The sequence below is a fragment of the Aedes aegypti genome, chromosome 2, assembly GCF_002204515.2.
Source record: "Aedes aegypti strain LVP_AGWG chromosome 2, AaegL5.0 Primary Assembly, whole genome shotgun sequence".
NCBI lineage: Eukaryota > Metazoa > Arthropoda > Insecta > Diptera > Culicidae > Aedes > Aedes aegypti.
This window is the reverse complement of record NC_035108.1, coordinates 44,464,124-44,480,257: the sequence shown is the minus strand read 5'-3', so window position 1 is coordinate 44,480,257 and position 16,134 is coordinate 44,464,124. Positions and strand designations below refer to the sequence as shown.

The 16,134-nt window shown below is 38.4% G+C and overlaps 1 protein-coding gene across 19 annotated transcripts in view; it reads left to right on the top strand.

Annotated features, from left to right (window-relative positions):
• LOC5577073 (supervillin) overlaps window positions 1-16,134 on the top strand; it is a 953,578-nt gene that overhangs the window by 672,585 nt on the left and 264,859 nt on the right. For 18 of the 19 annotated variants that reach the window (XM_021840691.1, XM_021840690.1, XM_021840689.1 and 15 more), the window contains 2 exons: window positions 533-700; window positions 7,640-8,210. In XM_021840691.1, coding sequence (XP_021696383.1) covers window positions 533-700; window positions 7,640-8,210 — 739 coding nt within the window. Of the gene's footprint in view, window positions 1-532; window positions 701-6,715; window positions 7,058-7,639; window positions 8,211-16,134 lie in introns of those variants that run through there. The other variant, XM_021840700.1, reaches the window with a different exon arrangement.

Genomic DNA, 16,134 nt, shown 5'->3' with positions numbered 1-16,134 from the left:
AATGGTGCTTCAAAGGGCAATTCGTCAATGGGCAAGCATCAACATTTCGGCGTCTTTGAAAAAAAAAAGGATGTGGCTTTTTCCAAAGTTCTTTTTTACTAACACTATGAGCTCATTTTATAAACTTTCAGAGCATAGATACTATTAGTACTTATCTTCAAAACCTTTCAGAACTTGTCTGAAAGCCTTTTTCCATAGGCTATCACAGCTTTTTTATAGAAGTGTGGACAGTTAATAGTTCTGCATCAGAAAATTAATTTAATCATGTTGTGTTCTTAAGGTTATTTTTCGAAACCGTTCGTTATTTATTTTTGAAATCTCCCGAAGCTGTTATTTAGCAGTCCTCAGTTTTTTTTTCAGTGACGAACTCCGTGGACTCAGAAACCCTGAGAAGTTTGTTGTTGTTGTAACAAATGAATTATTTGAATTCCAAAACATATATCTTCTGCTATCTGGTATTGAAATTTTTAAAAGTACCTTTCTAACTTTTTCTTTTTCTTCCATCCCCGTCCTTAAACTTTCCTCCACGCAGTGATGCCAACCGGAGCAGCTCCCACCCAGTTCGCAACGCAAACAATCTCCCCAACGGACATCGAAAGAAACATCCACAACAGCAACGCAAACACAACTAGCAATCTCATCACCAGCAACCTCCACAGCAACAGTAACAACATTTCCGATGATTCCGGCACCGAGTTTGGTAAGTGATTTGGCTGTTGATTTTCGGATTCTATACTCGCTTAACGATTGATGAGATTTTTTTCTTCATTTTGATAACGTTTTAACTAATTAATAATTTTGCTTTTAAATGTGATGATTTCAATTCCATACGATTTGTTTCTACGTTAGCTTTGCGAGAATGTGTTTGTGAAACGTCTATTTTTTGCAATTTTTGAATCGTGGAGTTTTATTTTTTTAATTTGACGCAATGTGTTCCTTTATGTTTTGTTTCATGTTATCAAATTTCAAACATAATTTTGATCAAATGAGTAACACATACTATCATCAATAACACATACAGTCATTACTCACATACAGTTGATAAGCTGTCTCGCATTGAGTACAGTAGCTTTCTGTGCCATCTTCGATGGTTTGGACACCAAACCTTAAAGGTAGACACATCCAAGTAAACTGATTTAATGTTACAATTTGAAGATTTGGATATATCAGTGATTACCCCTTGACAGACATCCGGAAAAGATCACGCATATTTTAACAAACATAGATGAAACATAAAATGGTGAAACAATAAGGTGAAATCCACGATAGTCTGCCGAAATAATAATATGTACTTTGATTGTAGGGCAAACGTGTCATCTTCTTAAACTTAGTCATCAGATGTATTGTAGAAACCCTTCTTTACCATTAAAGTATATTCATCTTGTAATTACCGCACGTTTTCTTCACTACACTTAACCACTGACACTTTTCACTTTATACTCAACAACAAAAAAATTCACACCAAAAACGCACCATCTTCCCTTACAAAATGCACCAAATCGCACAGATCCCTCGACACTGCAGGTATCGAAGAAAATCAAGCTCTTCTCCGGTGGCGGAGACCAGATCCCAGGAGGAGGAGGCGTAGGCGTGGCCACCGCAACGATAACCACGCCCACCGGAGCCGGCGGACTAGGTGCAGTGTTACCAAAGAAAAAGTTCAAGTTCCGTACGATCGGGAAGCTGATTATGCCAAAGTTTCTGAACGACAACAACAACAATATTTCCAACTCTGCGACCAACACTCCTCCGGCAGCAGAATCCATGGCCGACGCCACCACAACTCCACCGATCGGGATGAATGGCGAAACTGATGCCAGGAAAGCGGACGGTGGTAATTTGTTGAACTGCTCGAAGGTGGAGCGAATCCGGCGGAAGTTCATGGGTGACTCGTCTACGCCCATCGTCGATGAAGAAGAATGCGACTCCAACGTTGAATCGGGGAAGGAAAACTACGACAGTGGAACGGAAGCTAATCCCAACTCGCGGGGAATATCTGCTTTGAAGAAGAACTTACTGAATGGAAACAGATCTCATAACAAGAGCATCCTGCTCAACTCATCGGCCGAAGTCGAAGAAGTGGTCGTCAAAGGGAAGGTTTCCAACATGGCAAAACAGTGGAACCGAATGCGCGCCATGACTTTGGACGTGTCCGTTATCAAGAAGTTATCGCACTCCCAGGTTCCGGACTCGGTAAACCTCACTTGCAGTAGCCTCCCGTACGAAGGCGACTCAAAACAATACAGTACGAACAACTCATCCGTCCTTTGCCGAAGTTCGTCGTTCAAAGGCAACAGTTCCAAAGTAATCGACACCCGTTTCGCCCACTACTTTGGCTTACAATCTCAATCGAATCAAAACCCTGTAGCCGCCGTTCTACCGAACAACTCCCAGCATGACTCCGCCCCTACCATCAACACCAAAACCCGTCACCGATCTCGTTCCATGTCACGGGGAAATCCACCGGCACCACCGCCTCAACGTCCGGTAGATGAACGCATCGCGCAGTACTTCGGCATCAACAAAACCTTCTCCGGATGTGGATCACCTCGCATCACCGCGTCCAACAAACCCCGGGCCATCGTCAAACCCCAGCAGCGGCTGTTGGATCCTGCGCAGTCGGTCGGCAATCGGCGCCGGAGGTCCCGCTCGATGCCCCGGGAGGCCGGTGGTAGTTCGGATGAGTTGGATAAACTGCTACATCCGGATTTGGAAAAGGACCATGCGGCAAGTGTGAGCTTCTGCGTCGCCAGTGGAGTGAGTGGCGGACCGAGCAAGATTGTTCAGCTGAAGCACTTTGAAGAGCTAAACATTACGGCGGAAGATCTCTCGATGGCGGACAGCGAGTTCGACAAAATTTTCCTAGGTGTGTGAGTCAGGGCTCGGGCTCGGAACGAAATGGGGTTTGTCTTGTTGATTTTTTGAAGTCTGGCTAGAAAGCAGTTTCGTAGAAGGGGTTGTGTGTAAAGTGTATTGCATACTTCCCAGAAGCTAGACAGATCTTAGACGGTGGTAAGTGCTCTGATGTGGTGTACCATTTTGTGTGTATCTTATAAGTCGGTTTTAGCCAAACTTTTTGATTATTTCCAGAAGCTTTCAAAGCTTTTCTCCAGCATATTTCAAAGCTCTCATGCAAAAGCTGTTGATGCCTTCTTTCTACCAAAAAATGAGAAACTTCTTTTCGAAAGCTAGCATATCTATCTTTTAGTAGCTTGCGAAGCTTTCTTCTAAAGTTGTTGAAGCTTTCTACCTTGCTGAATGTGCTTAGAGAAGGTTATAAAGCTTCCTTCCAGAAGCTTCCAAAGCTTACTTTCAGAAGCTTTTGAAGCTTACGAAGTTTCCTTCCTGAAGAGTGCAAAGCTTCGTTATAGAAGCTTGCAAAACTTCCTTATAAAAGCTTGGAAAGCTTCCATATATAAGCTTGCGAAGCGTTCTTCCAGAATCTTATAAGGCTATTCCATAAATGCGAAACTTCCGACCAGATATCCCTGACGCTTCCTTCCAGAAGCCTGTGACGAGAGCTTCTAGAAGTTTACAATCTTCTTCCTGAAGCTTGGCTAACTTTTTTCTAGAAACATGAAAAGCTTCTTTTCAGCAGTTTATATAGCTTCCTTTCAGAAGCTTGTGAAATTTCCTTCTAGAAGCTTGCGATGCTTCCTTACAGATGATTTGATGCTTCCTTCAAGAAACTTGAAAAGCTTCAACTTGAAATCATTCAAAACTCATTTCTGGATCCTGTTAGGCTGACTTCTAGAAGTTATGAAAGTTCTCTTGTAGAAGCTTGTGATGCTTGCTAAGCTTCCTTTTCTTTTGATATTTCGCAAGCTATTGAGCTTCCGTACTAAATTGAAACTTTTCTTCCAGTACCTTGCTAAGTGTTCTTACAGAAGGTTATAAAACTTCCTTGAAAAAGCTTGCGAAGCTTATTTCCAGGATCTAAGAAAGTTTCTTTCCTGAAACTATGAAAAGTTCCATGCAGAAGCTTGCGGCGCTTCTTTACTAAATCTTGCGAAGCTTTCTTCTACAAGTTACCCTCAACATGTTTTTTAAGCTTCAATAAGCGGAAATCTTTCTCACAGATGTTAGAAAAATTTGCTTCGAAAAGCTAAAAACATCCCTTCATTGAAACTTTGTTCCAGAAACTTCCTGTCGGAGCTTGCGAGACTTGAAAAGCTTTCTTCCAGGAGCTTGAAAAGCTTCCTTCCAGGAGCTTGGAAAGCTTCCTTCCAGGAGCTTGAAAAGCTTTCTTCCATGAGCTTGGGAAACTTTCTTCCAGGAGCTTAGTCAGCCCTTCCAGGAGGCTCGAAAGCTCACTTCAAGGAGCTTGGAAAGCTTCCTTCCAGGAGCTTGGACAGCTTCCTTCCAGGAGCATGGAAAGCTTCCTTCCAGTAGTTTGGTAAACTTCTTTCCATGAGCTTGGACAGCTTCCTTCCAGGAGCTTGAAAAGCTTTCTTCCATGAGCTTGGGAAACTTTCTTCCAGGAGCTTGGAAAGCTTCCTTCCAGGAGCTTGGAAAGTTTCCTTCCAGGAGCTTGAAAAGTTTCCTTCCAGGAGCTTGGAAAGCTTCCTTCCAGGAGCTTGGAAAGCTTACTCCCAGGAGCTCGGAAAGCTTCCTGCCAGAAACTTGCGAGGCTGTTTTCCAGAAGTTTGCGAACTTTCTTTTCATTTATTTTCCATTTTCCTCGGTGTAATGTGGCATGTGTTTTAACCATTACACCAGGTCTGTTCCCGACCTTCCTTTCAGAAGCTCACGAAGCCTTTTTCGAGAGCTTCGCGTAACTACCTTGCAAAACTTTTCTCCGGAAATTTAGACAGCATCTTTTCAAAAGCTTGAAATTTCCAAAAGCTCAGAAAGCTGACATCCAGCAACTTGGAAATTTGCCTTCCAGCAGCATGGAAAGCTTTTTTTTTCCAGAAGCTTGCTTTTCTTTCACAAGCTTGCAGAAGTTCCTTTCAGGATCTTGGAAATGTTCCTTCCAAAAACTTGTTAAGCCTCTCTCAAGAAGACTGAAAAACTATCTTCTAGAAGCTTGCAAAGTTTCCTTCCACAAGCAGGAAGTGTTTTCTTTCAGGATCCAGCCTTTTTAGCAGCTTGTGATGCTCCCTTCTAGAGGCTTTCTGAAAGCAAAGTTTTCAAACCTTCCTTCCTGGTTTTTCCTTAGTTTCCTATCAGATAATTGTGAATTTAAAAAAAAAACTGTCAATATTTTCTTTCGGAAAACTTTTTTTAGAAGCTTGGAAATCGTCCTTCAAGAAGCTTGGAATGCTTGCTTCTAAAAGCTTGTTTCAGAAGCTTGCGAAATTTATTTCGAGAAGATTGAAAAATCTACACCCAGAAGCTTGCAAAACTTTTCTAGAAACTTGAGGTGATGGTTTCCAGAATCTTGGAAAGCTTCCCTCCAGAAGTATGTGGAGCTTTATTCCAAATTATCGTAAAACTTTCTTCCAAATTATTGCGAAGCTTCCTTCCTCTCGTTTAGATTCAAATATGCATCGTGTTTGTTAATTTCACTTGAATGAAAACAAAAAATTTTGTTCTTTCACTCACCAATACTCCTAACGAAGATTTACTCATGGCTTTGAGCTAATCCATTATAAGCTTGCTGGAAATCTTGGAAGCTTTCTCCTGCTACTTGAAAAGCTCCCTTCCTTCAGGAGCTACGAAATCCGAAAGATTCAAAAGCTATTTTCTGAAGCTTGCAAATCTTATTTTCAAAAGTTTTCGAAGCTTACTATCAAAAGCTGCAGAACCTTGAAAAGCTTACTGTCAGAGGTTTACGAAGCTTTTTTTCGAAGTTCAAAAAGCTTCCTTCCTGAAATTTGCAAAAAAAATTCTAAGAGTTTGTGAAACTTGTTTCTAGCTTTTTAGAAAGCTTCTTAAGTTTGAGATGGGTTCCTTTAAAAGCTTCGAAAGCTTCCTTTCAAAAGCTAGGAAAATATTTCCATGAGGTTTCAAAGCATCCTTCTAGCAGATTGGAAAACTATATTTCAAAAGCTCGGAAAGCTGACCTTCAGAAGCTTGGAAATCTTCCTTCCTAAATTATAAAAAACTTTCATCTAGCAGCTTGAAAGGGTTTTTTTTTCTAAAACTTGTATATCTTCTTCCCAGAAGCTTGCTAGCATTCTTCCTATCAAAATCATCGTAAGTTTCATTTCTGAACCTTCGTAAGCTTCATATCACAATTCAAGCGAGTGCTAGAATAAGGGCGTAAGTCGCATGATCGATTTCGCTTCACCGATCCTCTCTGCTGTGAATAAAAGTGACAATATGCAAGTTTGTCAGCATTTTTTCACTTCAAACCGCTAGGCAGCGTTGCAATCTTGCGTCCTGAGGTGAAAAAATGCTGACAAACTTGCATCTTGTCACTTTTATTCACAGAAGAGAGGATCGGTGAAGAGAAATCGATCATGCGACTTACGCCCTTATTCTAGCACACGCTTGAATTTAACAAAGCTTTTTTCCAGCTTTCTTATTGTTACTTGGATTTTTCCTCAGAACATGTCGTCATGCTGTTAAATAAGGGTGTGATTACATAATTAATATGTAATACGCTAAAATTTTTCTGATATAACTAATGGTACACCCCATCAGAGCGCTTTTCACATCAACCAATCTCAGGACCCGTTTCAGCCCTTCTATGATCCAAATAATCACAAATTTCTCTTTCTCCCCCTCTCTCTTTCTTTTTCTCGCATCTCTTACCACATTGTAGATTAAACCACCATCCTAGAACAAGCATTTTTTCAGAACTCCATTCCTCGATTCCTCAAAGTAGTGCAAATCTGGCGGCGTCGTACACACATAGCTAGCAGAGAGTAGCATTAGGTCATTTCGCTAAGGACCGTGCAAACCGCCATTGGATTCGCTGACAACTAGTTAAGACTATCACGCAAACCCACACCGACTCGAATGAATGCTGGACGACCATTGGATCTTTCCTATCATCCTCATCTTTTCTCTATTGTTTTACCGACTGACGAACTACAACACCAACCGAACATTGGTCGCACAGTTGCGGACAAATTTCGTTATAGTTTTTTTTTTACCTTTCTTGACGGTACGTTTCTTTCAGTTTTTTTCTGTTTTTCGATTCACTTTGATACCTAATTGGGCAAACTTCACCCGGTGCGAGGTTCTTAAATACGCCGGTTTGTCGCTGTGAGGTTTTGTAAGCGTCTGTGTAACGTTCATAGGCGGTTGCAGGTGACTTCATAACGACAAACAGTTTGAAGCGCGAGGGAGGTTAGGTTTAATCCACGGTAATTGGCGACTAATGGTGACGGCTTACAGTTCTATTGATTCAACTGCAGTGATTCTAGAATAGGATGAGAGGTATCCAGAAGCTAATTCGTTTGATTTACAGATTTCGACGACAAACTCATTGGTGTGCGTGTCATATTCACCAGAACACGACTAAACGCTTTCAATCACAAAACCGAGTTTAACCATCAACGCTTTTAATTTGTTCGTTTTACTGATTTCGCTTGAATTGTTTGTTTTCAGTAAAATCGTAATTGTTTCACTTTGTTTTCGTGGTTTGCTTACGTTCACGTTTAATTGTGTTTTCTTATCACTTGCGGTTATCACTTTACTAATCTTTCTCTCATTTCTCTCTCACATAACCCTTCTCTCATTGCAGATCAAATAACTAGTCCTCGTAAATCTCCATTTGCCTATCTACCGCCCTCGGGTCAGCAGCCGTTACCGTTTGTAGCTGATCTGAAAAAGGGCATCCTCAAGTCAAAGTCCGGCGGCATTGGGCTGTTTCCGGCCGATCTCAACTCCGAACTGAAATCTCGACTGCGCAAATCTACCCACTCTTCGGTGAGCAATCTGAAGAAATCCACTACCGTTTCGAACATCGAATGTGATGCGGCCGCGTTGCCATCGGCTGCCGGTGTCGGTTCCTCGTCCGAGTCCGACGAAGACGACGGTGTCGCGCCCGGTAAGAATCTCGCGAAAATGTTACGTAACGTGTCGAATACGGCCGCGTCCACCGGAGGTTATGTTCCGCCCGGTGGGGTCGCGTTGTTTCCGCCGGTTCCGCCCAGTTCGTTCGTTCCGTTGAAGAAAAGTGATCTCGTCGCGTCCGGAAGTGGTGCCACCAGCGATGGGGAGCAGCACTCGGTCTCCTCGAGCGGTGGCCGCGGCAACGTGGACTCGATCCTGAAGAACCCGGCTGTGGCCAGAAGACGACGGCAGAATGAAGGGTGAGTAACCATTCTCTTTGTCGTTTTTTCGTTTATATAAAAATCCTTCCATAATCTATCAAGTTGTGAGCCCAACGACTGACTAGGGTTATCCAAGAACTCCGTGAGTACAGGACTTTGTATCAACATGTATAATCAGTGATCTCTCGAAGAAAAATAAATAAGTTTTATACCAATATGTGTTTATACAATTAAGGATCAAGTTTTCGTTATGACTATGCTTACAGATTATTAATGAACTCTTGTAAGTGAAAGACTTCTGATGAGCTCTTGAAGGTTGACAAGTAAAAATTATATCTATTATCATGGATCCAGGAATGATCAACCCAAATTACGAAATTATTACTGTGACAAAAATGTTCTGATTCAATTCTATTTGATTCAAGATCACCGAAGCGTGAATCATTGTCTTTGCTTACACGTTTCGACGCTCATGGGAAAAGTTGAGGAATTGCCTTTCTTTCGAGCTTTCCGCTGACTTCTTGTCATCGTTGGTTGTCTACCGACGCACAACGGCTTCAGTTGTCCAAATTTATGACTTGCCTACCCATGGTAAAAGCTGTTCACAGGTGGGTCTTTTCAATGATGGTGCAATTTCACGGTAGGGTTGCTGTCGGCATTGGCAATCACAAGTTGTGAGGTACGGTAGTAAAGTCTGCAGTCGACTATCTTTCGGTACCAAGTTTTTTTTTTTTTTTTTTTGACTTGGGGCTCTGGAGCGTTGAGAAAATGACCAAATTTAGAGCTATTGCGGAAATGCAAAGAAATTCAGACGAAGTGCGGGGTTCAACTTGGGGAGATGGAACGGTCATTCACCACCGTGCGCCAGCTACAGGTAGTTGATGGGTAACGAGCCTTGAATGACCTTGCACAGTTGGTCACAGAAATTTTCGGTCAGATGATTTGATGAGTTGAGGAAAGATATCGTTTTGCTCCATCATACACATGTGGGTTCAGTTGTACGAGTGCATGCAATACCTGTTTTTTTATTGACATGCATATTAGTCACAGTTCATATGAATGCAGATTATGTATATCTTAAGAAAATGCTTTGGTTTATACCTAAGGAATACCTAGAGGCTATTTTAAGAGGCAATGGTTGACAATAAGCACTTTTCTATGCAAATAAACAAATACTAAATACATCAATTTTTGGAAATTTTCTCAGGAGCTCTTCATATTCTATTTAGTCCAATCAGATAAACAACAGTCGTTTAGGCGTATTGTGCTACGGAGTGTGGGTTCGATTCCCGCGCTAGTCGGAGAAAACTTTTCGTCAAACGAAAAATTCTTCACTGGTTCACTGCCCATAACTGCATATTTGTAACATTCGACAAAAGTAGTCATTGAGTAAATGGAATACCAAGAATGCGTTTTATGGCAGTATGGGAGGAAACTAAAATTTCTCAAAATCACCAGGAACTCAAAAGTGCTTATTTGAGGCTGATATTTTGTACAGCTCATATCGCATACTAGGTGAATTGTCAGAAAATAATTCTGATTGAAATTTCATTGCTATCACATTACTAGGCCCATTTATAATCTCAATGTGACTGTTATGCGGTTATAATTACCAATGTGACAAAACAACTTGGTATTTTTTTCGAATTTTCTAGAACAATCTCACAGATTTCATTAAGTTGATCGAAAGTATTTATCATTTGATGACTCTCCATGGTATTAACCCCATTTTGTCAAAAATGTCGAATGTGACTGTTTGGCAGTTATGGGCAGTTCACTGGTCGTTCTGTGTGTCCGTTGTCTAATGTTGATTATGTTCAGTCTGTGCAGCCTATGGCTCAAGACGGTGTAAATTGTCTTTTTTTTTAACAACAGAATGTTATTAGAGATTTTTCATGGATTTTCTGCTAAATTTCTTTTGGAACGTTCTCTTACAGATTTTTACTTGAACTCATGCTACAAATCTTTAAGTAATGCCTTTAGTATATCTTTGTGAGTAGGTATCTCACGAACGATTAATCACGAAGATCTATTTAGGAATTCAACAGGTTTTCCATCGAAAAACCCTCCGAAACATTATTCTCAGATTTTTTAAGAAACTCCTATAGTACTATTGAATGCATTTCAAGAATTGATTACCCCACATGCTTCTGGACTGTGATTCCTCCTTATATTTCTTCAAGAATTCTTCCCGCATCTGTCATTAAGCTGTATCAGTAATTACACCAAAGACTTCTACGGGAACTCCCTAAAGAGGTCTTTTTTGGCTACTAACGTCTCTTAAATTTTTTTAATTTTATTTCTCTTTTGTCATGTCTGTTTTCAATATTTATTACTTTGCTGGTCTCAATACTGGCTGTAAGTCTTGCTTGAATTCTACAATGAACTAAGTAGAGTACCTAACTACATAACTATAATAGGAAACATTTTTTGGCATGAGACCCTGTCCAATATGACACTAACAATTCAGGTTGAATTAAAAAAAGATGCGTTTTGCAACATTCTCCCCTACAAGCATAATTTGTTTTTCTATGCTCGTTCATTCATCCATTTCGAATCAGACATAAACAAATCGAAATACCGGTTGTCTCGCTCAGATCGTGTAGGTGAATTTCACGTCTGCCCGCTGCAACTTGTACTGGTATTGGGCGATGAATTCATTCTGGTTTCGCAGTATTTACACCATGGAGGAGTATACGCGCGGGGGTGTCAGAGAAGCATTGTTCATTCACTACTACTGAAGGGGTGCCTGAATCAGCTGTCTGTGGAGGACAGTGTTTTCCAAGTGGAAGTTTGCACGAACCATCGGTGGTTTTATTTTCATTTATGTAGGATGCTTATGAAGCATAGGCACGACTTTCATAACGAAATTACTATACTTTTGTTAATAATCAAGTATTTTATATTCTTCTTCAAGCTATTTCGAAAGTAAACTGTGATTCTTTAAAAAAATTACTTCAAATTTCATTATATTTTTCAAAATTGAAGCAGATTATATTTTTTCCACAAAATTGTACAACACAATATATTTTTTCATCAGTTTAACTAAAAAATGGTTGGGAAACTTGCTCAAATGTAGCATATTTTCAATCATTCGGCATTTTATTTTGACAATCAACATTTTTTTCCTGAGTATCAACAACATTTATTTAAAAACAAAAAATCGAAAAAAAAATTGGGTGGTCCTTAATAGAAATTCATGGGAGACGCTTTTGTATACCTGAAATATTTAGTAAGTTGTGTGCAATGCAAAAAAAACAGTTAAAAAAATGCATTCCTTGCAATATTTCCTGATTTTTTTTCTAATTCTGACAGTTTTTCAGAATATAGTGCAAAATATGAAGGAATTTGGAATTTGTTAAATAATTATTTACGATATATATGCAATAGAATTATTGAAAATTGTTTATGTATAAATTTCAATTGGTGACACAAGTGATTTATTACGGAATTTGTTATGTGATTCATATTATTCATAAATTCGGAAAAAAAATTGATTGAATGTTTCAAGATATCTCTAGCGAATTATTCGAAGGAGTTTCGTCCGAAATTTTATCAGTATTTGTAGACACATTTTCAGTAATTCCATAAGGAGGTCTTAGAGAAGGTTTGAGCAAAAGTTTGACCTAAGTGAAAAAATCAGAATACCCAGAAAAACTATAACAGTTGCAAAAAAAAAATGAATACCGCACGGTAAACCTCTATCATATTAGCTACAATTTTGCTGAACATGCTTGTATCAAAATATTTAGCCATTCTTAGTTCTAACAGATTTAAAATTAAGTGTCTCAAACGAACATTTGCCCCACCGATCGTGCAAGAGTTCCTTTGTTCTAGTGGCCGGATGTGGATTATTATTAAGCCCATTTTACCAATTTTCCCCATTTTTGTTAGGATTTTGATAGGATTTACCTTATTATATAAGGGGAAACAGTTGTTTAAGCTGTTGAAATAACGTGTTTTAAGCAATGCCAGTCCTAGGAAGAGAGTGTATAAATTAAAACTGACTGCACGTATCGTTATTATGCTGATTTTACCCGAACTCCAAAAATATCAAGTTTTTGATAGGATTTCCCATATTATAAGCAGGGAAACTGTTTATTAGGGTGCGGCTTATTTTTCAAAAGTTCTCAAAACCAAACATTCGTGTGCTCTACTGAATTTTAATCACATTAAAAGAGAAACCTCAAAATATGAGCTTTATGAATATTAACATTTAGAGGTGGCGCAAGCGTCTTGGAGGTGAATTTTCAGGTTATGAAAAATGACCTTCAGTGAAGTAAACATAACTTTGTTCAATTTCAACCGATTTTGAAACTTTTAGCATCAATGCTTTCGAAATTGAATTAATGAAAGCTTTGTAGAACATCAAATGTATCTAAAATCAAAAATAGTTTTATTTAAAAGTAATTTATTCCAAAATTTCCCAATTTTTCTAAAAATTTCAACTTTGTTTGACCATAACTTCATGATTACTCAACCGATTTTAAATCTTTTTACATGCTTTTGAAGCTGATTCAATTGTTTTCAAACCTTTCATACATCACATTTTACTAAAAAAATCTCTTGACCAAGTTTTTTTTAGCAAAAACTGAAAAAACATGATTTTTTAATGAAAAATGCCAGCTTTTGCCAGTTAAATATTATCTCTAAAGCTGACACTGTTTTTTTAATTTGTTTAACCTTTGTGAATGACTTTGCAACAATTTTTGAATAATTTTGAAACAAAAATATGTTTGCATATGTTAAGAAATATATGCACTATTCAACTCGTAATTAAGGCAAGATGCTTTATAAATTTAAGTTTTATTGAAAAAATGTAATTTCCGGCGAAAAAAACTTAAATAATCAATAGAAATTTGATTTTTTCATTGAAAAATCATGTTTTTGGGTAGTTTTTGTTGAATAACTAAGTCAAAACCATTTTTTAGAAAAATGTGTTGTATGAACAGTTCAAAAACAACTAAATTTGCTTCAAAAACATGGGAAAATATTCGGAATTGATTGAGTAATTATGAAGTTATGGTCAAACAAAAATGATTTTTTTCAGTAAAATGAGGAAAAATTTGGATAAAAGTATTTTTAACTAAGACTAGTTTTGATTTTAGACAAATTTGATGTTCTACAAAGTTTTTACAAATTTAAATTTGAAGGTATTTATGCTAAAAGTTTCAAAATCGGTTGGAAAATAACAAAGATATGTTTGTCATTTTTCATAACCTGAGAATTCACCTATAAGACGCTTGCGCCACCTCTAAATGTTAATATTTTTGGCTCATATTTTGAGGTTTCTCTTTTAATGTGATTTAAATTCAGTTGAGCACACGAATTTTTGGTTTTGAGAACTTTTGAAAAATAAGCCGCACCCTACTGTTTATGATCTTTTCAAATAGGCAGGGATTGAATTCTGAGAAAATTGAGAGAATCTCTCACGTATCGCTCTCTGTAACTATCATAACATGCTGCACATTATGAGAGACTGTTTATCGTATACTGCTACAAGTTTGATCAGATTGGGGGGATAGTAGTGCATAATAAAACCCCTCTAAACATGCTCCCAGCCTGGGGGACACTGTTGTTATTGGAAGTTCGTGGATTGTTTATCGTGCCAGTAAAGAAAAACACCTATCCCCAACGGTAAACAAGCGAGAAAAATGGATGTTATCATCGCTCTCTCGTTGGGGCTCTCGCTCGCTGCTTCCATTTATCAGACTTGTTACTCCTTGCGATACAATGACGATCGTGGACCGCAACAGATGGGATGTTTTTCTTTGCTTGCTTTGATCGTGCTTCATTCTCAAATGAGAGCGAAATCTGCAACGCCTGCAAATAGGGGTATTCACTTATCGTTCAACGCTCCATTATCATAATCATCGTCATCATCTAAACTTCAGGAGCAGTTTTTCTGTTCAAAATTGAAATTTATTCCAAGAAAAAGTGTTCACTGTGTTTCGGTCAGAGAATAGAATACACACATTTTCATGTAAATTTAAATAGCGCTTTTGAAAATTCTGAAATAATGGCGGATCCTGCCCCCTTATATTTGCGTAAAATTAGATATTGTCGATGAAATATATCAAATGAAATATTCCTCATCCGACTAAATGCTATTTCGAAAGAGAAGATATTAGGGGTATTCACTTAGAGTATACACTTGGAACCAAATCATATTGGTTTCGTTGAATTGGGTCAGGAATTTATTGGCATATGCATAGGTTATGCTAACATATATAGAATCTTGGACACTTGACACAGTTGAAAAGGACGGTCACCGTACCTAAAACAATGCATCACTAGCTGGATTTCTCCAGCCTTCTATAAAGTTCATCTGAATTTGGGGACAAAACTTATTCCAATGATCGTTTTCCAGTCTTAGCTCATTTTCAAAACGAGAATAGTGTATGTTTATGTATTTATTGACATAAGCTCGACGAAAAATGACAATGAATGTAAGAATTCAAACTGATCGCACAGATCGGTATCTCTCTCATTTTTTTCCAATTCCTCAAGGTTGTCATATGATTTATCATATTACCGTTTATGAACTATTGACATAACATTTTTCAAGTGATAACAGTTTATGGAAGTGAGGATGTGAATTAAAACTTATCGCACGCATCGGTATCATAGTAATTTTACCCTAATTTCCCAATTTATCAGGCTTTTTAAAGAGTTTCTCATACTAGATGAAGAAAAACTGTTTATAAGCTATTGAAATAACGTTTTCTAAGTTACAACGGCCTAAGGAAATAAGTAAAAAATGAGAACTGATTGCACGTATCTTTATTGTTTTCATGAAAATAGTGTGAATAGATTCAAAAATTTTTTTTTTATCATTAGAACACCTAACTTGTCTTAAATCAGTGAAATACAGTACAGTAGAATCTCATTCTTGATACCATGAAACCTTGATTTAGAGTGTTGAGAAGGAGAGCAATTCAATCCCACGGATGAGACAAACCATATTCATGAATTTATTTGCTCCATGTGGAATTATAATCAAATAAACTTCCTAAAAAACTACAAACAAAATAAACTCGAAAAATTTTGTTTCTTTAGCCATTTGCTTTAATATTACTTAGCGTGAATAATAATGTTCCATGATTTAATACCAAGCACCGACACTATCACTATCAATTAGTGTGATTTGTGCTAACCGAAAAAACACGAAATTCAAGACGTACGCCACGCGAGACAAGACATAACACTTATAGTTCTTACTATCGTCAAAAAGTTTCAAAATTACCTTTCTGTCGACCGGTTTCGGGCACGATGTAGCCCACCTACGGGACAATGTCCGACTGACTGCATTTCGTACGTTGCTCGTACACCTCCGAAAAGAAATTCTACTGGTGCTTCGTGTCTACCAAATTGAACAGGCACGATGTGGTGAGGAGATCGTCTTCATTCATCAGCGGTTCTTGATTGTTGCTGATAAATATTCTTCGTTGGTTTAAGTCCAAAAAAACATTTTTTACGGTTTTTGAGATTTTGTCCCACCCCTTGGTTTAAACTCAAATTTTGGGTATATTTTGTTTTCCGTGTATCTTCCGAAATTTTTGATAGGAACTACCCCAGTGTTAAAACTAAAACTTCTGTGGCATTTTTGTCGACAAAGTAAACATCAAACAGCATGAGCATGATTGACCGCCCGCAGATGCTACTCCGTTATTGCAAGAACAGCTGTACTTACACAGGGAACCAACAGACGCTACTCGGGATCAGTAGCATCCTCAATGTGTAAGTACTGGTGCTTTCATTATAATGAACAATAACGGCGCCGGCTGCGTTCGAATGCAGGTCAATTTGGGGATGGGAAAGAAATGTTGACGTGTTACTTGCTTTATGGAAGCCGAGGAGTCCTCTGCACTTCCACAAGTAAACACTTGGAGTATGGATATGGGGGAGGGATTTGTTTTACTTTACGATAAATATATAATTTAAAATGAATGCGCCTAACCGG